This window comes from Aedes albopictus, chromosome 1 (genome assembly GCF_035046485.1).
Source record: "Aedes albopictus strain Foshan chromosome 1, AalbF5, whole genome shotgun sequence".
NCBI classification, from domain to species: Eukaryota; Metazoa; Arthropoda; class Insecta; order Diptera; family Culicidae; genus Aedes; species Aedes albopictus.
Window position 1 is genome coordinate 87,597,624 of NC_085136.1, and position 22,805 is coordinate 87,620,428.

The 22,805-nt window shown below is 41.7% G+C and overlaps 1 protein-coding gene across 1 annotated transcript in view; it reads left to right on the plus strand.

Annotated features, from left to right (window-relative positions):
• LOC115254485 (transient receptor potential protein-like) overlaps nt 1-22,805 on the plus strand; it is a 70,176-nt gene that overhangs the window by 12,869 nt on the left and 34,502 nt on the right. Inside the window, exons 2-5 of the mRNA XM_029852035.2 lie at nt 11,732-11,876; nt 11,949-12,044; nt 12,174-12,316; nt 12,825-13,026. Of these exons, the coding sequence (XP_029707895.2) occupies nt 11,732-11,876; nt 11,949-12,044; nt 12,174-12,316; nt 12,825-13,026 (586 nt within the window). The remainder of the gene's footprint in view (nt 1-11,731; nt 11,877-11,948; nt 12,045-12,173; nt 12,317-12,824; nt 13,027-22,805) is intronic.

The window sequence follows — 22,805 nt, forward strand, 5'->3', positions numbered from 1 at the left end:
TCAAGCGAACTGTGCCGCACATCTTCAAAATAATAAAAACACACAATTGTATCACCTTACCCTGGTATCCACACACCAATGTGTGAACCTTCCGCCAAACAATTCCCACCAACACTCCAAAATCCGCATGAGTTTGTGCTGGCGCAGAGTTATATTCGGCCAGATGTGGATACAAACGATTGCAATCATCACTTCCTTACCCTTCCCCACATTGACCTGCAACCTGACGTGGCAGGCGCCATTGTCGCCTAAAAATAGAAGATCACCAACGCTCACACACTGAAGATGCCTGCTAGTCCCCGGCAGATAATCTCATTGGTTCCTTGTGTGAGTGTAGCTGGTCTGGCGATACTGGAGTAGCATCTACGGGCGGTCAATCAAGCTCAAGCTCAAGCTCTACTCACTATGAGCATTACAGCAATTAAATTTTTCATCGTAGATTTTTCCTTCTTTTGAAAATAGGCTTTTCTTTCTAGTTTAATTATTCTACTCATTATAAACATTTCAGCCATAATCTTTTTCATAAGAGTATTTCCTTCTTCTGTACATGGGCTTCCCTTCTAACAGTTATTCTCATTATAAGCATTACAGCTTTTAAATCCTTCATCGGAGATTTATTCTTCTTCTAAACATAGGCTGTTCTCTCTAGTTTGAGTGTTCTACTCACTATGAGCATAACAGCAAGTACTTTTCTATCAGAGATTTTTCCTTCTTTGGAAAATAGCTTGTTCTTTCTAGTTTAAGAGTTTTCCTTCTATGTACAGGCTTTTCTTCTAGCCTAACTGTTATACTCACTATAAACATAACAGTTATTAAATTTTTCATCGGAAATTTTTCCTCCTTTTAAAAATAGGCTGTTCTGTTTTTATTATAAAAATAACAGCCATTAACATTTTCATCAGAGTTCCTTCTTCTTCTGCACATACTCATATACGTATTATAGCTATCAACTTTTTCATCTGAAATTTTACTTCTTTTTAACTCTTTCTAGTTTAACTGTTCTATTTCACGGCGGTAGTCTACTGCTGCTCTTTCTAGTTTAAATGTTTTACTCATCACCATTTTTCGAATGTTGGAGAACACAGGTAGCTTTATCGCGGTGTTGCTTCATCGTAAACAATATCGCGGAAAAGGTAACTACACCCTTCACTGTTCGTAAAATGGTGGCGCGTCAATCGTTGCAGTTTATCGTTTGACAGTCAAAGCATAACGGCTAACAACTTTTTCATCGAAGATTTTTCCTTCCTTTAAGCATAGGCTGTTCTTTCTAAGTTTAACTCGATTCAGCTGCACTTAATCTTGTTGATCATGTTCGTATTGGAACTCTGAATTTGTTCCGATGTAACTGTAATTTAGACTTTAAACGCGAAGAACTCAGTAACAAATTTTGAAAACGACGTATAATCAATGGTGTAGCATTGATTATTAGTATGGGACAAACATCAAATTCTCGCTCCAGTCGACTCCTTTGATTCTATTTAGGTCCCATATGAACTGTGCAAAATTTCAGCGTAATCGGTGAAACTATAATTTAGCGTAAGCGGTTCAAAGTTTTCATAGGATTTACTATGGGAAAAGTTACACTTTCAGATAAAAAATCACAGAGGTTACGCTTTGTCTCCTTAACTCAAATCGATCAACGTTTCTTGTAGAAAAATCATTTATGAAACTTTCCTTCGAAGACCGCAAAACGATTGGATGCTTGTGGAAAAGTTATTGATTTATTACCGATAAGTGATCCAACTAATGGGTTGTTCACGCACATAGAGCGAAATCTACTAAAATCAACCCCGGTATCACTGGGTTCGCGCGGTGATATTCTCGCTTCGAGATATAAACACAAGATAGTTCGCGGTCACTGAACTTTATTACGTTTTACAAAAACACACTTGCTTCGAAACTAATAACGGCGGTCTTTATTGATTGTAACCGATCGCGGCGGAGGTTTATTTACTACTGCTATTCTCTGATCTACTGCCTCTGCTGGGTAGAAGCAGGTAGATAGGCACGCACGATCGGGAGGCGATCGGTATCAAAAAGCCTATTGCATATTGCGTACGGGGCAAACGTTTGATTGTGTGTTGAAGTCTAACTGAACGTGAGTGACCACACTAGGGTGGTTCTTGCAACATAAATTTCAATATTCTAAGTTTAGTCTGGCGCAATCATGGGTTTTTATTTTGTTTTATCAGCAGCACTGTAGCTGCTGCCTTGGCTGCTGCTGTTTCTGGGGGTGGTGATGCCTCCCACCACTCCATGCAACAACGGCAGCAGCAGTGCTGCTGATAAAACAAAACAAAAAGCCATTAGTTGGATCACTAATCGGTAATAAATCAATAACTTTTTCCACAAGCATCCAATCGTTTTGCGGTCTTCGAAGGAAAGTTTCATAATAGTTATTTATGCAACAAGTTGCAAAATGATGATTTTTTCAGCACGAGTCGTACATTTATCCAACGAGGCTTGCCGAGTTGGATAAATACGACGAGTGATGAAAAAATCGAGTTTTGCAACGAGTTGCATACAAAGTTTTTTGTAATTACGAAAAACACCCATTTAGTGCGATCTTTCTAGCTACACAAACATGTATCAGTAGGAACCACGTGCGCGCGCTCATGCTTATCGGCGTAGTTTTTCGTTTGATCAGGTAGGCTCTGGTGTAGCAGGCTTCACCAATGATCGAGCTCCCGTTGTCAAACAATTGTGCGCGGGCAAAAGCAAAAGCAGATTCAGCAGCTGCCTCTACACTTGATTTGTAGTTCGAATCCGAATTGAAGTCGTCCTGATTCGGATTCGAGCTGCTCAGTAGATGTAGAGGCAGTGGCTTAATCTACGGAAGGCATGGTGGTAAGTAAAAAGTGCGTACGAGCAAAAGTGCCGAAAAGCGCTACTTTTCAGCACTCTTAAAGAGTGCCGAAAAGTAGTACTTTTCGGCACACTTGCATTAGGGATGAAAAGTAGGCAATTTCAGCATACTTCTGCCAACTGAAATGTTGAACTTTTCACAACGTAATTACAAAAATGATTTTTTTACAAGAAACGTTGACCTGTTTGAATTAAGGAGACAAAGGGCGACCTCTGGGATTTTTTGTTTGAAAGTGTAACTTTTCCCATAGTAAATCCTATGAAAACTTTGAACCGCTTACGCTAAATTATAGTTTCACCGATTGCGCTGAAATTTAGTAAAGTTCATATGGGACTTAAATGGAATCTTAAAAGCCGACTGGAGCGAGGATTTATTTTTTCCATACAAGCGTGTCCCACACTATTGATTATACGTCGTTTTCAAACTTTGTTACTGAACTATTAGTGTGTTTATTCATTTAACGTTTCAAAGCCAACCAAAATTTCAAGGTCGAGGACCGTTTCCCTCAAACATTGAACAGTTTCTTACCATCCAGTTGCCTAAGCAAACTGTTTAACCTTACAACCCATTTGGCCTAGTGACCAGTTCGGCCTAACGACCCATTTGGTCTAACGGCTTTCGGCCTAACGGGGTAGAACCATTTAGGGGTTTTTCAGGTAATTTCAAATGGGTTTTTATTCGCATCTTAGAGCCGTTGGAAAACCCTGTATGTTCTCCATGTTCAAGGGATATTGGAACCACCACTTTTTAGGGGTTTAAAAACTTTTCCCCGATTTTCATTACCCCAAATTCCATTACCCCGAATTTTATTTCTCCGATTTTCATTACCCCGAATTTCTTGAACGAAACCCTGAATGATTTGTCCACAAGCCTATCTGGAAGCCTGCTCTGGGTAATTGACGGTGCACCTAACGGTTCACCACTTTTTCAACAAAAATATTCCTTCTTTGAAGATGTGTTGTTCTTCCAGGCCATACTAATAAGAAACTTTTTGGCACCTCAACCAGGGCTGCAATTTTTCGATAGGCCTTTATTATTGCGATATTTTGCTTTTTTTTTCATTTTCTCCGTTTTGGTGTGCCTGTCATTGTTGATTTCCAATCGACAACACGGGAGCGAAATGAAAAAAACTAGATACTCGCACTCGCACGCAGCATGCTGAAAGCGATAACTGCCGGGGACAAGCTTCCATTCAACTTTCTGTAGCTGGGTGTTTTTTTCAATGTTCGAAATACATTAGTTTGAAAGAGGGCCCATATAGCCGGTAAACGCACGAGTATTCAGCATGACCATGCTGAGGGTGACGGGTTCGATTCCCGGTCGGTCCGGGATCTTTTCGTAAAGGAAATTTCCTTGACTTGCTTGGGCATAGAGTATCTTCGTGCCTGCCACACGATATACACATGCAAAATGGTCATTGGCAGAGGAAGCTCTCAGTTAATAACTGTGGAAGTGCTCATAGAACACTAAGCTGAGAAGCAGGCTTTGTCCCAATGAGGACGTTACGCCAAGAAGAGAGAGAGACATTAGTTTGAAGAAAGACAAGACAAATTAATGCAGGAACATAAAACCAGACCGATGACGAAAAAACGCAAGAACGTAACTATTCTATTTTACAAGCTATTTTATAAGGGTGACAGCTTCAGAAAAAGGAGTCAGATTTTCAAAAATGTAAGCGAGGGATCTGTGGGCGTCCATAAATGACGTAGCTTTTTAAGCGATTTTCAATACCCCCCCCCTTGTAGCATTTCGTCACAAATTCGGACACCCCCTATAAATGACGTAGCTTGTTAAACACCCCCCCCCCCCTATCAACCAAATTCTCGTGTCAAAAATGCAACAAATACGAATACTTATTATAAAAAAAAACAACAATAGCAAGAAAATATTGCCGACCATAGGTGCAACCAGTGGAGACTATCACCGAAGCTAATGACTCATGAAACCGCCCATCGTTCTGCTTGATGCCGAAGAACAGGAAGTTGAAACTTCCAATATAGTTAATCTGTATTGCAATTTGTAAACTGTAATCTGTTAAGAATATCAAATTGGTTTTTTTTTTGAATAAACTGAACAGTGACATTTGAGGGATCTTGCAGGAGTTTCTTCTAAAATTCTTTCAACAGGTTATTCTAGAATAAACTAATTTCTCAAGCAGTTTCTTTTGGGATTCCCATTTTTGAGAATTCCTTCCTTTTTAATTTCTCCGGCACATCCTTCAGAGATCCCTCCAAGAATTTTCTCCGGAGTTTCTTCTTAGATTCCACCAAAAGATCTTCTGAGATTTCTCCGAGAGTTTTTTTTTTCTAGGTTTTTTGAAGATTATCCATGGTTTCCTTCAGGAGTTCTGTTAATGTTTTCTTCTCCTCTCTACCACCAGCAGTTTCTTCGAACGTCTGTTCAGGGATTTTAACCGGAATTTCTTCTGAGACTCCATCAAAACTTCTTCCTGGGTTTACTAAAGAAGGATCTTTCTGGATTCCTCAAGGAGTTCCTTCTGGGTTTCATTCAGGAATTCTTTCCGAAATTCACACAGATATTCATTCCGAAATTTTTGCAAGAACTTCTTCCAACAAAAGAACAAACCCCTCCAGGAGCTCTTTTTCGGATTCTTTCAGGGGTTTATTCCTGGATTCTTCTGTGTGTTTCTTCTGGAGTTACTCGAAAACGTCCTTCTAGTATTCATTCGGGATTTTTTCCGGTATCCCTCCATTCACCCTCCATCCCTCCAGTATTTCTCCACGATCTCTTAGAATTCCGCAAGGAATCCCTTTGCGGATTGCTTCCATAGATCCTTTTGGAATTCCTCCTGAATTTTCTTTCTTAGATTTCATCAGGAGTTCTATCTGGATATCTTTCGGGATTCCCCAAAAAATCGATATTCCTTAAGAAATTCCTTTCGGGATTCAAACAAAGAATTCTTTCGTGTTTTCTACAGAAATTGAACCAGGAGCTCTTTCTGAGACTCTACAAATAGCTCCTTCTGAGATTTTTTCAAGAATTTATTCAAGATTTCTCCAAAAGTTCCATCTAGAATTGCTCCAGGAACTCCTCGCGGGATTTCTTTTGGAATTTGTATGATTTCTATTCAAGATTCCTCCAAGAGTTACTTATGAAATTCTTCTGGAATTGCCTTCAGGGATTCCTTCTCTCAGAAAATCCTTTTGGAATGTTTTCAGAAGTTTTTTTTTTGATTCCCAGTGGGAATTCCTGGGGAAATGTTATCCTTCTCCTGTTGGGGAAACCTATAAAAAACACCATTAGAAATTTCTTATAAGCAGCTTTGTTGGCGGAGCTCCTTAACAAATTGTTGTAGGAATTAATAGAGGGAGTTCTGTAGAAACTATATAAGGAACTGCTCGAATAATGCCAAAACATTTTTTTTTCCTCTGCAGCCTTAGCGGTGTGCAGTGCCTTATAGCAAGCAGCAAACTATTGGTCGTGAGAAGCATTTTAGAGAAATGGATATTTTTCTTCATACACAATACATTATTCCTTAAGCAGGATTTCAAAACCATTTTCTCAGATACAGTTGTTGCGTCCGATTGCTGCATGTATTATGAAAGTAAGCCGGCATTTATGTCCATTATTCTTCGATTTACTAATACTTAACGCAAGTAAAATTTTTATTAATTACGAAATACTTTTTTCAATAGGCTTAGTAGAAAGTTACGTAGCATATCAAAAACCCCTACCCCCCTATCGTCACACTTCGTCACAAAGTCACAAACAAACCCCCCCCCCCAAAAGCTACGTCATTTATGGACGACCCTTTGGGGAAAAATATTCACAAGTGCATGTCAATTCGTTCTTTCGTTAGCAGAATATGTAAACATAAATTATCTGTAAATCCTTAGTCTGATTCAATGATTGGCTACGTTAGCTGGATGTGTTCAATAGTATCTTTATAGTCTCATCATATATATAATAGCCCTGTTTGTCTGTCCGGTAACTAGCCAACCAGACGCAGCACGCGGGGAAATTCTCACAAATAAAATATTTGACACTTCAATTCTTTTTTACTATCAGATTTTCACTATCAGATACAGAAAACAAAACCAGTGACAACCTAAGACAACCCCACACACAGCGCTTGATGGAAAAAACACAGACAACAGACGTTGAAAATTTTGATTTTTTTAAAAACATTTGACACTCTAATTCTTTTTTACTATCAGATGCAGAAAAAAATACCAGTGACAACCTAAGACAACCAGACACAGCATTTGATGAAAAAAATCACAGACAACAGACGTTGAAAATTTTAATTTTTTTAAATATTTGACACTTCAATTCTTTTTTGCTATCAGGTGCACAAAACAATACCAGTAACAGCCTTAGACAACCAGACACAGCATTTGATGAAAAAATCACAGACAACAGACGTTGAAAACTTTGATATTTTTTAGTTTCCTTTTGCATCACGTTGGTAACAGCTCGCTGGCGTAGTGTACGGTTTGGGTCAAAAATGACCCTAATGCCAAAGGAGGGTTAAATATTTGACACTTTAATTCTTTTTTACTATAAGATGCAGAAAACAATACCAGTGACAACCTAAGACAACCAGACACAGCATTTGATGAAAGAAATCACAGACAACAGACGATGAGTGTTTTGATTTTTTTTGAATGCAGAAAAGAATCTGTCACTCTTATGGTACGGCCAGAGTGGGCGCGTCACGCGACGTGGCGCGGATTTCCCATACGATTTGACAGCTCCTTATTATTGATTGTTTTTCTTTTGCGTGCAAATTTCAGCGTCGCGCCGCGTGACGCGCCCACTCTGGCCGACACCTTAGACAACCGAATGCAGCAGTTGCTGGAAATAACACAGAAGGCATTGTTTGTCTGCCCGGTGACTTCACCGAAGTTTTTCAGATGTTAATATGAGCTGCATTGAATTCACCAAATAAAAAACTTTATTCAAAACGTAGAAAAATGTAATGATTTTTTTTATTTGAAATCTACAAGCGTGAATAACACATGAATCGTTTATATTGAAAAAAAAAAATACTTGCCACGGGCGCTACTGCGTCCACAAATAAACTAGTTGTGTAATATTAATCATCAACATAATCACCCGAGTTATTTATTTCCTGAATTTGTTCATATTATTTTATTTCTGCTAGAATCCTAGGCAAACTGGACCTTTTAAAATACTGCACAAATGGTCAGAATGTAGAATTAACATGTACTTACATTAGCGGGGTAGATGCAACTTTCAAGGATTCTTGAGAAAAAAGTGGAAAGGTATCCAAAATGAAAGATTTTTTTTTTCGGATCTGAGAATCAACGGGTTTCTTGAATCATGGTCAGATCAAAACCTATAGTGGAATTGGAGAAGTCTAGGAAGCAATCGTGGTTGGGAATATTCAATGAAGGGTGAACCTCCAGAGTCATGTACAAGTAGTACATACACTGTCATAAATTTTGTTTCATGAATTCGTTCGATCAGCTTCTCAAATTTTTCAATTACCAATGGATTCAGCACCTCATAGCGGATGAGGTACCTTAATGACAGTTCCACGGAACGATCTAATAAAGGGAGTACTGCTGTTAGTACCTCCAAACTCATTGTGTGCGTCGAGTTCATGCAGCCTAACGCGATCCGAAGACAACGATACTGGATACGCTCTAGCTTCAGGATGTGTGTTTTCGCGGCGGACTGTTTTGCTACTGTATTCGAGTACCGACAGTATCGTTGTACGATAAAGCTTTATCAGATCTTCTGGGTGGGCTCCCCACCATGTTCCGGTGAGTGTGCGCATAAAGTTGATGGCACTTCTGATACAAATAATTAACGTGCTTCCCCCAGGTGCCTTTAGAGTTGAACCAGACCCCTAGATACATATGCGAAAGAGCTTGAGTGAGTTCCTTTCCCAAAAATTGAAGCTATGGATCGGCTGGATCACGCTTCCTAGACAAGACAACTAACTCAGTTTTCTCCGGAGAGAATTCGATATCCAGCTTTACAGCCCAAGCAGACAAATTGTCCAGAGTATCTTGCAATGGTCCTTGCAGATCTTCCGCCTCTAGTCCGGTGAGAGAAACCACGGCGTCATCCGCAAGCTGTCGTAGCGTGCAATTTTCCACGAGACATTCGTCGATATCTCTGACGTAAAAATTGTAAAGAAGGGGGCTTAATTGTTTAATCACAGACAAACAGACGTAACACTCTTCAAAACGGCTTGGCACATGTATTTAACGATCAATTCAAACTTCATTTGATTTGCGCGAGCGTTCCACCAGGTGTGCTAGTGTTCGATCGCTTTGACATTTAACAGTATACACGTTGCTGAATGATGCAAACGAACATTACAGGCAATTTGTGTAGTAGTGTGCGTGTCAGCAAAACGTCAAATCGAAATCAATTATGGCCGACAGTGTCGCGCGCGGTTCTACCAACAGGTGGTAGTGTGCTCATGGAAATGACACCGGGAAAAAGTTTTTGATGAATTTCCTCTAAGAGTTGCGTCTGTTTGTCTGTGGTTTAATATAGTTTTTTTTGTTGTTTTTACAATGACTCGATAATCACAGCAAAAAATAGCGTTCATTTTTGGTTTGTTTTGGTTCGGTAAAAAACAGAATGAAGTTTCATCAACCAAGCTAGTTCATTCCGGGATGAACGAAATGCCTTTTCTTCATTTGAGGAAAATTTATAATTTACAAATAAATATTCGCGGTAATGGGTCGTTCAGAAAAATGAAATTCGGGGAAATGTCAAAGAGTGATTATAGGCGTCCTTGAGACACCTAGGAACCTCCATAGCTCCATCTCAAATCTCCAAGTTAGCAAAACGCTTTTTGTGCTGGTTTACTTTATGCAGATTTAATTTATGCAATTGGTTTAGGCTCTGCTTTTGACTTTTGATATGAAATCCTGCGATAGCCATAGCTGTGAGGACGTAGGTGTCCAGCATGACCATGTTGGGGATAACGGGTTCGATTCCCGGTCGGTCCAGGAACGTAATGGAAATTTTCCTGACCTTCTTGGGAGTATCTCCGTGTCCACCAGACCACACGATATCGTTTTCGGGACGAAGCTCAAAAAAGTGAAAACTTCATACAAATGGCTCAACTTTGGATCATCGGAACTATTAGATTAGTCAACAAAATAACCATTGTTGTTCCTCATTTGGAAGAACTACTCTTTATCTTGTGATTTCTAACGTTGACTATCTGGATAAGTTGAAGAGCACTATCGACTGAGATTCTTTATAACCGGGACAGTTTTTCGGCTTTGCAGTCACCAAACACAATCAAACGACTTATATCGCTCTATATCCAACGTTTCGGTGTTTATCACACCTTCTTCAGGGAATTAGAACTTGTAATTGTTCTCGTTCTGCAGGCTCGGTTCTAGCATGATCCGTTTAAAATTTTCCGAAAAAGGGTTGGCAAAAATCTCTCTGTATGACGAAATGACCGATGGATAGACAGTGAAGGTGTTCCGATTTCAGATGTTTTTTAACCCTAAAAGGGATACCTGGGGTCCATTGGACCCCAGGCGCCTTTCAGAGCTCGTCTTTGATGGAACACACTCAGCGAGGTGACGAAACTGAGGCCATGAAGGTATCCCTTTTAGGGTTAAAAACGATTTTTGTTGATCAGAGATTTTTGCCAACACTTTTTCGGAAAATTTTACAACCGAGCCTGCAGAACGAGAACGATTACTAATTACATTTCCCTGAAGAAAATGTAATAAACACCAAAACGTCGGATATAGAGCGATACATAGTCGTTTGATTGAGTTTGGTGACTGTGAAGTCTGAAGACTGGATAAGTCAGAATAAAAACAAAACCAGATTAATCCACTTAATGGTGAGTGCCTAAAAAAAGCCGCTATTCATTGTGCCGCATGGTTTGGGGATCTCCAGTTAGCCTAGCGGTTAAGAATCTGTATCGCCAATCCATTCCTGTTCCAGTCGGGAAAATTTTCTCCATTTCCTGGGCATAGTATATCATTGTCCTTGCCTCACAATCTTGCTCACAATATACAAATTCATGCAATGGCAAGCAAAGAAAGCCCTTCAATTAATAACTGTGGAAATGCTCAATGAACACTTAGTTGAAATTCCAGTGCAAACGTAGAACCATAAAGAAAAAAAAATAGGAAGAACTCTTCTAAATTTTACCACTTCAGGCGGGACACCCATAACCGGTTTCGGAACACTACTGGTTCTCCCAAATATGGTCTGAGGCTATTTTTTGCTCATTAGGTTTTCTAAAAGCCGTGATTTGATGTGTTGCATGCATGGATTTGGTTTACTTTATATTTGGCCACTTCCACCGGGACAACCGGAACCAGTTCCAGAACACCACCGGTAGTCTGATCCTATTTTTTTTTGATAACTGATATCAGTGGGTCGGCTCCAGAGGCACGTTCTCCTCCATTTGGGAACTGGTCATCAGGTAGTCAAAAAACCTTTATTTTATGCATGGGTTTGGTTCACTGGTACACTTGTATATTTGGCCACTTCCGGCGGGACACCCGGAATCGATCTCGGAACACTACTGGTTGTCCCAAATATTGTCTGATACTATTTTCTTGCTAACTATTTATTAAAATTCCATATGGTTTCATGTTTGATTGAATATCAGATATTTTTTCTTTGATGGAAAACAAATTCTATAGATATTTACTACCTATTTGAACCGAAATCAGCCTAAAACAGGCATCAAAAATAATATTAAATTGAATCAGACCTGGTGTGATCGTTAAAGTCCGTGACTTTGACGAACCTGGGATCGAATCTCTCTCCCGAAATACTCACAAAACGTGGGTTTTTCTCTTAGGAAAAGGAATGAATTAGTCCGGGCTCGTTAATAAAGATAAAACAATTATTGAATCATTCATCTATTTCCAGCATAATCCAGGAAAACAAAGGTGATCCGGATGAGTTCGACATCAACTGTGTGGACCCACTGAATCGTTCCGCCTTGATAGCAGCCATCGAAAATGAAAACATCGAGCTCATTCGGTTATTACTTACCGAGGGAATCAAAGTTCAGGTATGAAATGTCACATGTCCGTCGTCGTGCTCATCCATATTTCCTCGTTTTCTATTTCTCGCCCCCAAACAGGATGCACTGCTGCACGCCATCAAGGAAGAGTACGTGGAGGCGGTGGAAACGCTGCTCCTATGGGAAGAGGAAAATCACATACCCGGTCAGCCCTACGTGAGTTTCCTTAAGTTTCCCCTAATTCATACATACGTACATGAGATATTACTTAATTCCGTGCACACCGAGACTAGATAAGCTTCGAGGAGACTAAACTCGGTTTACCAAATCTTCTGATTTTCACAGAGCTGGGAAGCCGTGGACCGGTCGTCGTCTTCCTTCACCGCCGATATCACACCGCTCATCCTGGCCGCTCACAAAAACAACTACGAGATTCTGAAAATCCTGCTGGATCGAGGGGCGACTCTGCCGATGCCACACGACGTTCGGTAAGATTTCCTCGTCTGCACTCGTTGGGAACATTCGCCCTGCTTTTCTCTCTAAATTACCTTGCATGGAAGTGCTTGCTAGGAGACATTCGCCGGAAACTCAGGGTCGCGTGACCAAAGAGACTCATCAGGAAAGCACGTAAATTGATTTACGTAATCGCCTCCTGCTCCGAAGCCGCTGCTGCTAGGGCCGGAATGGGACAGTCGGTGCCAGTTGTAGCTGTTGCGCTCTTGAATATATTTATTGACTGTACGTGCTAATTCCGGTGGATCAGCTGGCGGTGGAAGTACTATTTTAGCTCGCATCATATCGTTTGGTTTTATTTCCGGAGAAATAAGATAGTGTGCCAGGACACGGCGGCATATAGTTTTAAAATGCATGGTCACGAGTTGAGAATTACTACGAAATCGGTTCATGATTTACACACTCTCTCCCAACTAATAAACGCCAACTGTTGTACAGTACAACCAGCCGGACTAACACTAACCATCTCTTCTATTTTCGCAGCTGCGGATGCGACGAGTGTGTAACATCCAGCGAGCAGGACTCCCTTCGCCACTCCCAGTCACGCATCAACGCCTACCGGGCGTTGTCGTCCAGTTCGCTGATAGCGCTGAGCTCCAAGGATCCGATCTCGACTGCGTTTCATCTGTCGTGGGAACTGAGGAGGCTGAGCCGGACCGAGTCCGAGTTTCGAGCGGAGTACACGGTAAGTTAGGGGAATGCATAAATACAACTATGACGTGGATACGAATATCTTATGTCTTAGACACAAAGTTATTAATTCTTGTATACTGGAATATACTGCATCTGTCTAAGCCTACATAAACTTATTTATATACAACTAACGATTTCAAGCTTAGGGTCTTTCACTAGCCTAGTATAATCGGTCGTTAATCGAAAAATTATCGTTATCTCTGATTAAGTCTACTTTAAATGAAATTTAACTGTAGAGATTATCGACTCCATAAATATTCATTGGAAACCTATCTGTTATTGATGCTCTCGTTACCCTACAATGTAGCAAGCCTTATTTACCGTTATTGAGAGAATAACGAGAAACCTTTATGGTTATTGAACTGATGTGGAGTTGACTGTCGATAGGGGATTAATGTCACAGACAAACAGACGTTTGTTCGGTACCGCTTCTGATTCGTTTGCAAGAAGTCCTGGAGTTTGTTTCCGATCGCTGCGTGCCTTTTAGGACGCGCGCCATCAAGCAGCTGAAACTGCACCGCGCTCGCGCTGTATGCGACGAACCAGGTTTTTTGGTAGTGTTACACTTTTTACAACGGCGCGCGTCCTGAAGGGCCAATGCAATTCTAGTAGACACACTAGTTTACAGCATTTTTAAACTCGGTAAGCTGATGACCATTGGTAGTGCAGAATCATGACCTGAGTTCAAAATCCAGAAGCAAAAAAATACAGTGAGCGACTATCCATATAAGGATAATCGATTTTTTACCCATTTTTAAGCAAAGTTGCTAACTACATACATCATCTCATTCTCCGTAACCAATGCGTTGATTTAGCTGAAGTAACTGAAACTCGCTAACATATCACTAATAACACGACATTCTTCAATCTGATGCAAAAAAAAACTGTATTCCGGTGATCTGAACTGTATTATATACTAAAACCTCTTTTATGCAGGTTACAAGGGCATTTCAGGGGAAGTCCCAGAGATCTCAGAAGGATATCAGGCGGCCCCAGTGTATTTCAAGAAAAGTACCAGGAAATCTCAGGGGCGTTTCAGGCGCTCCAAGCTGGTTTCAGAGGGTACCTGGAGGACTCAAGAGCGTTTCAAGGGTTTTCATAGGCCATCAAGGAAGTCTGATGGAATTTCAGAGGCGTTTCGGGGGGTCCCAAAGGGTTTCAGGAAGGTACCAGGTTTCATGGGGCATTTCAAGAAGTCCCAGGAGGTTCCATGTGGTGTCGGGACGCTTCAATGCATCTCAGGGAGTTCCACGAGAGTTCAAGATGGGCTTTGGGGCTTTTACAAGCGTGCTAATAACTTTCTGATGGTACTGAAAATCTCAAGGGCGATTCAAGGCGGTCCCAGGGGGATTCAGGGAGAGCACCATGCGAGCTCAGAGGCTTTTCAGGCGACCCAAGCGGGCTTCAGAAAGATGCCTGAAGGTCTCAGGCGCATTTTATGAGGTTTTTAGATGCCTTCAAGAGAGTCCAATGGGGTTTCAGGGGCATTTCAAGGGGCACAAGGGGGGCTCCAGTCCAGGTTACCTCTGGTGCGCTCCTGAGAGTTTATGGGGAGTTCCAGATGGTATCAGGGGAGTTTCAGCGGCAATTTAGGGAGTTTCATGGGGTACCAGAAAATGTCAGAGGTGTTTCAAGGGGGTCCCAAGGAGTTTCAGAGGTATGAGGAGGTCTCAGGGACGTTTGAGGTGGTGTCAAAGTCGTACCATAGAGCTTATGGGTTGCCAGGGGTAACTAGAGGGTCTCAGGGGCGGCGCAGTATCATAACGTCCGAGGCCATAATGTCCCAGGACTATATGGCGCATTTTTCCGGGGCATAACGTCCAAAAATGCAGATATGTCACGAAGTCCAAGGAAAGAAGGCACATAGGATGTTATGATGCATCCAAACTTTCGGATGTTATTTCGCAAAAAAAACGCGACTTAACGACCGGGACAGTTGGCCTCGGACGTTGTGATCCGGCCCCAAAAAATAGAACGGGTGGGAAAAGGTTCAAGTGGAGTGAAAATCCGGCCAAAATGCTACGTAGTTATGAGCGCTCGCTTAGGGACGCTTCGAAAAGTCATAATGGGTTCAACGGAAGTTTAAGAGAAGCTCAGAAGCGTTTCAGGGGGTCTCAGAGTTGGCACAGGGGGTCATAGGACACCCTCTGGAACCCTCCAAAAACGCCCCAGCGATCTCCTGGTATGCCCCTTAAACCCCTTTGAAACGCCCCAGTGTTTGGACGAAAAAGTGATCAGTGAACCACTCGGCAGTTTTTCTTCCCTTCTGTTGGTTCTGTTTCAATTACCAAGCGGTGTATGTTCTCTCGTCGAGTCGCATGGTTCACGAAGGAACACAAAGAAGATACTCCGATATAAACAAGCTGCGGCGATGAGCGGGCATCGCTAAGTGTAACACTTACCGATGATCGCTCATCGTTGGCTTGGGGCAACTGTGAATAATCGTTATTTTCATCAGTATTTAATGCGTTTTCGCTTTAAAAACGTGAAATACTATTTAATTTAACTGTATTCATGACGTTGCAGGTTGTGTAGTCACAATAAAAAAAGAATTATGGCAATAAAATATTCTTACCGAATGCATCGCTTTCATTAGCGTCATCGAGCATCTTCTCTCTTGATTGCGCTCTCGTATCGAACCGGGCAAGAGAATGAACAGCATTTCGGGGAGCGTTTCCGAGCATGTTGGTTCATGAAATGTTACAATCGCGAATGTATCACTTGCTGAGCATGGACCATTCAGTGATTCGCGATAAAAATCCACACACTGAAACGCCCCTAAGAACTCTCTTTAAAGTGTTCCTGATGCCCCCTAGAACCCCCCAAAGACACATGAAAACCTGTAGTGTCCCTAATATCCTATGTGCCATCTTTCCTTGGACTTTGTGACATATCTGCATTTTTGGACGTTATGCCCCGGAAAAATGCGCCATATATTCCTGGGACATTATGGCCTCGGACGCAGGCCCGTGCACAGAAGTGGCGCCAAGGGAGGGGTTTTTCTCAATTTCGACAAAAGGTGGAGGGGCGCCTAGTGTAAGGAAAGTCGGTAATGGGGAGGGTTTAACACCCAAAACCCCCCCTTGTGCACGGGCTTGCTCGGACGTTATGATACTGCGCCCTATTTTTTCCCATTCCTAATACATGGCTCGACACACAATCCCAGACTCCCCCCTTCACCTTGAAATACTACGTCATTTATAACGCTCCCTAATCTGCCGTTGTCCTATGTTATATGGGAATCCGATATAACATGGGACAATTGTACATAAAACAGCAGTATAGCCCTCTGGTAACCCCCTGAGACATCCCTGACACCCCCTGAAACGCCACTGAAATCACCTGGTAGCTCATGAAACTTCCAAAAACGCTCCTGAGACTCTCAATACATCCGAGTCCCCTGGAACATCCCTGAAACACCCTGAGGCTCTTTTGAAGCATTCCTTAGGGCCCCTGAAATCTCCCTAAGCCCCCTTGAAAAGCCTCTGATACCTACTGGTGTCCCTTGAAACCCCCTGAGACCTCCTGAGATCTCCTGAGAGCTTTTTTAAATGCCTTTTGGATCTACTGGTACATCTCGAATCCCCCTGAATTGTTCCTGAGATCGATGTTTCGAGTGGCTTTCTCAGTCTTTAAGTCGCGAACGAATTGTTTTCTACTCTCCCAATTCCATCTCGACTTAAAGACTGAGAAAGCCACCCGAAACATCGATCAAACATCCAGTCTAAACCCTCATGAAACTCAAACATGGCTGATTATCAACCCAGCTTTTTCGTGTTGCTGAGGCCCTTTGGAACTTTCCTAGAACCTCCTGAGACCTTTCGAAGCATTTCTTAGGACCCCTGAAATCCCCTGAAACCGAATGAATTGGCCCTGATACCCCTTGGAACCCCCTGAGACCTGCAGAAACGCCCCTAAAACCCCGCCAGCCCCCTCTGGAAACACCCAGAAACCCAAGAAGATGACCCTACGATCGCCTCACACGACCATGAGATCTCCTGGTTTCTGCTGAAACCCCATGTTCTTCTTCTTCGCATTGGAACTAGGCCTGCCTCTCTTCAACTTCCACAGTTATTAATTGAAGGGCGTTCTTTGCCTGCCATTGCATAAATTTTGTTACATTGTGGGGAAAGTACAATGATACTCTATGCCCAGGGAATCGAGAACATTTTCTCGACCGGAACGGGAATCGAACCCGCCGTCTCCGGATTGGCGATCCATAGCCTTAACCACTAGGCTATCTGGAGACCCCTTGGAACCCCATGTGACCCTCTTGAAAAGCCCATGAGATCTCCTGGTAAGTCCCCCAAAACCTACTGAAACGCCCTGAGATCCTCTGGAACTTCCCCAGAACTCCCTGGGAAGCGTCCCTGAAGTCACTTGAAAGCCTCCTGAAACGTACCAGAAACGTTCCTGAAACGCTCTTAAACCTCCCCGAAGTGCTCTTGAAAAAGTTTGCAGCCTCATTTCAAAGCTGAAAGTTGTTCTTCTCGTCACGACTGCGCGAAGAAAAAAAATCATCTTCACCCAAAATAGCAACGTTGACCACTAGCGTTATCAGTTATCGTCGCCGACAGTAACACATGAAACACGCATAGAATCAATTCAAAAACAGTTTTTACTTTTTGCACTCCGCAAACTAGGCTGGACAAGGTTCCCTCTCCCATCCTATGAAGCACGATGTATGCTCATTAATATTCAAACACTTAAGCAACGCCGAGAATTTGCAATGTTATCGTTTGTTAATGATATGGTTTCGCAGCGTATCGACTCGATGGAACTTTTATCAAAATTAAACTTTTATGCTTCTTCTAGACCACTACGGAAACGTAGCATTTTTTCCACCAACCATCATCATAATGATTACGCAAAATTTGGCCCTTTAAACCGAATTATGTCTATATACAATAAACATTGCCAAACCATAGACTTTACAATGACAAAAACAGAACTGAAAAAACAATTTATGTTAAATCGTAATATAAATTAGTTTAAGTACAAACAATATATAATAAGCTTAGGTTTAAAATGTAACGAAACGGTCTACTTCTGATTGACGTCAATAAATAAATAAAGGATTCAATGACGAAATGCAATCATAAATAGTCGACCACCAACTTTTTCGTCGTCCTCTTTGTTGATTGTATGCGTATGATACAATGGCACCGCGATAGCTCTGTTGATAAGAGCAGTGAATTGACAATGCAGAGATTCGTTGTTTGATCCCGAATGCAAACCTTTATTTTATTGAAATCTATTTTTATGTGTTATTGGATTTGTCGATGGTGGTCTGCAGAAATTAGTCATCAAATATGGAACGCGTAACGATGACTAACAAGTTTTCGTTCTCGTCGTCGACTTATCTGCTCGGACGGTGACGATTGCCAGCCCTACTCATTGAAATGTCCCCAAGATTTACTGGTACCACCTCTGAAATTCCTTGGAGCCTACTTGACACGCCCACGAGATCTACTTGTACCCTCTGAAACACTCCGGCAACCTCTCTTTGCTCTTCCCTATAAACGTTCCCCAAGCGCCGATGCCATAGTTACCGTCATACTCCGTAATCTAACTGAAGCGCTAACGAAACCCGTCGAAATAACTTCGTTATTTCTGGACCGATTTTGATCATCGACGTCCCAAAAGAACCGGACGTACTGGGGTATGTTTTTGGCCAGGCAAGGGGACACTTTCGTTGGGTTCTCAAAACTCAGCATGCGACATATCAATCTTCATGATTTTGCAAAACAAGATCGAAGGAAGCCATTTCGCGGATTTTTGACCACATTGGACTCGTTCCGGGATGTTCCGGGAACCTGGTTCTTCCGTGAAAATGGCCACTTATGTGTCTCTTCAAAACCCCAGCATGCGACATATCAATCTTCATGATTTTGCAAAACAAGATCGAAAGAAGCCATTTCGCGGATTTTTGACCACGTTGGACACGTTCCGGGATGTTCCGGGAATCTGGTCCTTCCGTGAAAATGGCCAATTTCACGTCTCTTCTAAACCTTAGCGTGCGACATATCAATCTTCATGATTTTGCAAAACAAGATCGAAGGAAGTCATTTCGTGGATTTTCGACCACATTGGACTCGTTCCGGGATGTTCCGGGAACCTGGTTCTTCCGTGAAAATGGCCACTTATGTGTCTCTTCAAAACCCCAGCATGCGACATATCAATCTTCATGATTTTGCAAAACAAGATCGAAGGAAACCATTTCGCGGATTTTTGGCCACGTTGGACACGTTCCGGGATGTTCCGGGAACCTGGTCCTTCCGTGAAAATGGCCAATTTCATGTCTCTTCTAAACCTTAGCGTGCGACATATCAATCTTCATGATTTTGCAAAAAAAAATCGAAGGAAGTCATTTCGTGGATTTTTGACCACATTGGACTCGTTCCGGGATGTTCCGGGAACCTGGTTCTTCCGTGAAAATGGCCACTTATATGTCTCTTCAAAACTCCAGCATGCGACATATCAATCTTCATGATTTTGCAAAACAAGATCGAAGGAAGCCATTTCGCGGATTTTTGGCCACGTTGGACACGTTCCGGGATGTTCCGGGAATCTGGTCCTTCCGTGAAAATGGCCAATTTTATGTCTCTTCTAAACCTTAGCGTGCGACATACCAATTTTCATGATTTTGCAAAACAATATCGAAGGAAGTCATGTCGCGGATATTTGACCACATTGGACACGTTTCGGAATGTTCCGGGAACCTGGTCCTTTCTTGAAAATGGCCACATTTATGTCTCTTTTGAATCCCAGCATGCGGCATATCAATCTTCATGATTTTGCAAAAAAAAAAATCAAAGGAAGCCATTTCGCGAATTTTTGGCCACGTTGGACGCATTCCGGGGTGTTCCGAGAACCTGGTCCTTCCGTGAAAACTGCCACTTTTATGCCTCTTCAAAACTTCAGCACATGACATATCAATCTTCATGATTTTACAAAACAAGATCAAAGGAAGTCATTTCGCGGATTTTTGGCCACATTCAACACGTTGTGGGATGTTCCTGGGACCTCGCTCTTTGGTGAAAATGGCCACTTTTATAGCGACTCAAAGACTAATGGTTGAAATCCATTTACATTTACCTTTACTATTATTTGGTTTGATTGGCTTTTATCGGTGAAGTCGCATGTGTATTTGATTTGCGTACCGCGTTTCAGCTTACTACGCTTCAGCCATCATCAAATGCAATATGCTGATCCAGACCGAACAGCTTGGCTGGTCAAAACTAATCAGTTTAGTTTTGAGCAGCCGAATGACAAATGGCTGAAAAAACTAATGTTGGTCTTTAGATAGGATTGCAGATGTACAAAAGGAATATACATCAGTTCTAAAATGTAATCTGTGAAACGTTATAATTATTCAATTTGAAAAGTTTCAAAGAGTTCAAGGAATTTCTCCAGAGATCTTTTTATGTATTTCTGTAGGAATTCCTTCAGAGATTTCTTCAGGAATTTATCCATATACTCCTTCCAGAATTCCGCTAGAGACTGCTCCAAAAATTCCATCTGGAATTATTCAAAGAACTTACTGGAGATATCCCTAGAGGAATTTTATGGGAAATTCCGTGGAACTATTCCTGGGAGAATTCCTGGAGGAATCCCTGAATGAATTCCTGGAAGAATCTGTAGAAGAATTCGTGGAGGAATCCCACGAGAAATTTTTGAAGAAATTCCCAGAGCAAAAATTCCTGGAGGATTTCCTTGAGGTATCTGTAGAGGAATAATTGGAGGAATCTCTAGAGGAATTCCTGGAGGAATCTCTAGAGGAATTCCTGGACGAATCCCTGTAGTAAATTTTATAAGATTCCCTGCTGAAATTTCCAGATTAATCCTGGAAGAGTTCTTGTAGGAATTACTGGAGGAATCCTTTGAGAAATTACTGGAGGAATCCCTTGAGGAATTCCTGGAGAAATCCAAGGAGCAATTTCTGAGGTTTCTGCAGAACATCCCAGAAGGTACTAAAGAAATCGCTGAAATTCCTGAGGAACTCCTGAAGGATTTCTAAAAAGAGTTCGTAGAGGGCTCTTGGAGGAATCCCTGCAGCAGTTTCTGAAGAAATCCCTGGCGGAGTTCCTGAAGAAACCCCAGGAGGAATCTCAGAAGCAATACCAAGAGGAATTCCTAAGGTCCTAAACAGTACCTGGAGGAAGTCTTGGATTAATTCCTGGAAGTTTCTAGAAGTGTTCTTGGGGGAATTTTTAAAATATATCTCTGAAGTTGTTCCTGAAACAATCTCAGAAGAGATTCCCGGGTTAATCTCTGGAGGAATTATTGAAGGAATTTCTGAAGAAACCACATGGGGAATTCCGGAAGCATTCCCTTAGGGAATCTCAGGAGAGCTTTCTTAGCAAATTCCTGCAAGATTTTTTTCCCGGGATAAAATATCTGAAGAAATCCGTGTCTGCGGTAATTTCTGGACGAATTATTGACGGAATACTTGGATGGACTAAAGGGATTTTGTACAAAATTTCTAAGTAATTCCTGGATTAATTTTTGAATAATCTCTAGTGAAAATTCTGGAAGACATTTCTGTAGAAATACTTTGAATAATTCCAGATGGAATTTTTGGAGTAGTCTCTAGCGGAATTCTGGAAGGAGTATATGGAGAAATTCCTGAAGAAATCTCTGAAGGAATTCCTACAGAAATACATAAAAAGATCTCTGGAGAAATTCCTTGAACTCTTTGAAACTTTTCAAATTGAATAATTATAACGTTTCACAGATTACATTTTAGAACTGATGTATATTCCTTTTGTACATCTGCAATTCTATCTAAAGTCCAACTTTATTTTTGTCAGCCATTTGTCATTCGGCTGCTCAAAACTAAACTGTTTAGTTTTGACCAGCCAAGCTGTTCGGTCTGGATCAGCATATTGCATTTGATGATGGCTGAAGCGTAGTAAGCTGAAACGCGGTACGCAAATCAAATACACATGCGACTTCACCGATAAAAGCCAATCAAACCAAATAATAGTAAAGGTCCATGGTGATTATCCAGTACATTCGAACAAATGGATTTCAACCATCAGTCTTTGAGTCGCTATAAAAGTGGCCATTTTCACCAAAGAGCGAGGTTCCAGGAACATCCCACAACGTGTTGAATGTGGCCAAAAATCCGCGAAATGACTTCCTTTGATCTTGTTTTGTAAAATCATGAAGATTGATATGTCATGTGCTGAAGTTTTGAAGAGGCATAAAAGTGGCAGTTTTCACGGAAGGACCAGGTTCTCGGAACACCCCGGAATGCGTCCAACGTGGCCAAAAATTCGCGAAATGGCTGCCTTTGATCTATTTTTGCAAAATCATGAAGATTGATATGCCGCATGCTGGGATTCAAAAGAGACATAAATGTGGCCATTTTCAAGAAAGGACCAGGTTCCCGGAACATTCCGAAACGTGTCCAATGTGGTCAAATATCCGCGACATGACTTCCTTCGATCTTGTTTTGCAAAATCATGAAAATTAGTATGTCGCACACTAAGGTTTAGAAGAGACATAAAATTGGCCATTCTCACGGAAGGACCAGATTCCCGGAACATCCCGGAACGTGTCCAACGTGGCCAAAAATCCGCGAAATGGCTTCCTTCGATCTTGTTTTGCAAAATCATGAAGATTGATATGTCGCACGCTAAGGTTTAGAAGAGACATGAAATTGGCAGTTTTCACGGAAGGACCAGGTTCCCGGAACATCCCGGAACGTGTCCAACGGGGCCAAAAATCAGCGAAATGGTTTCCTTCGATCTTGTTTTGCAAAAT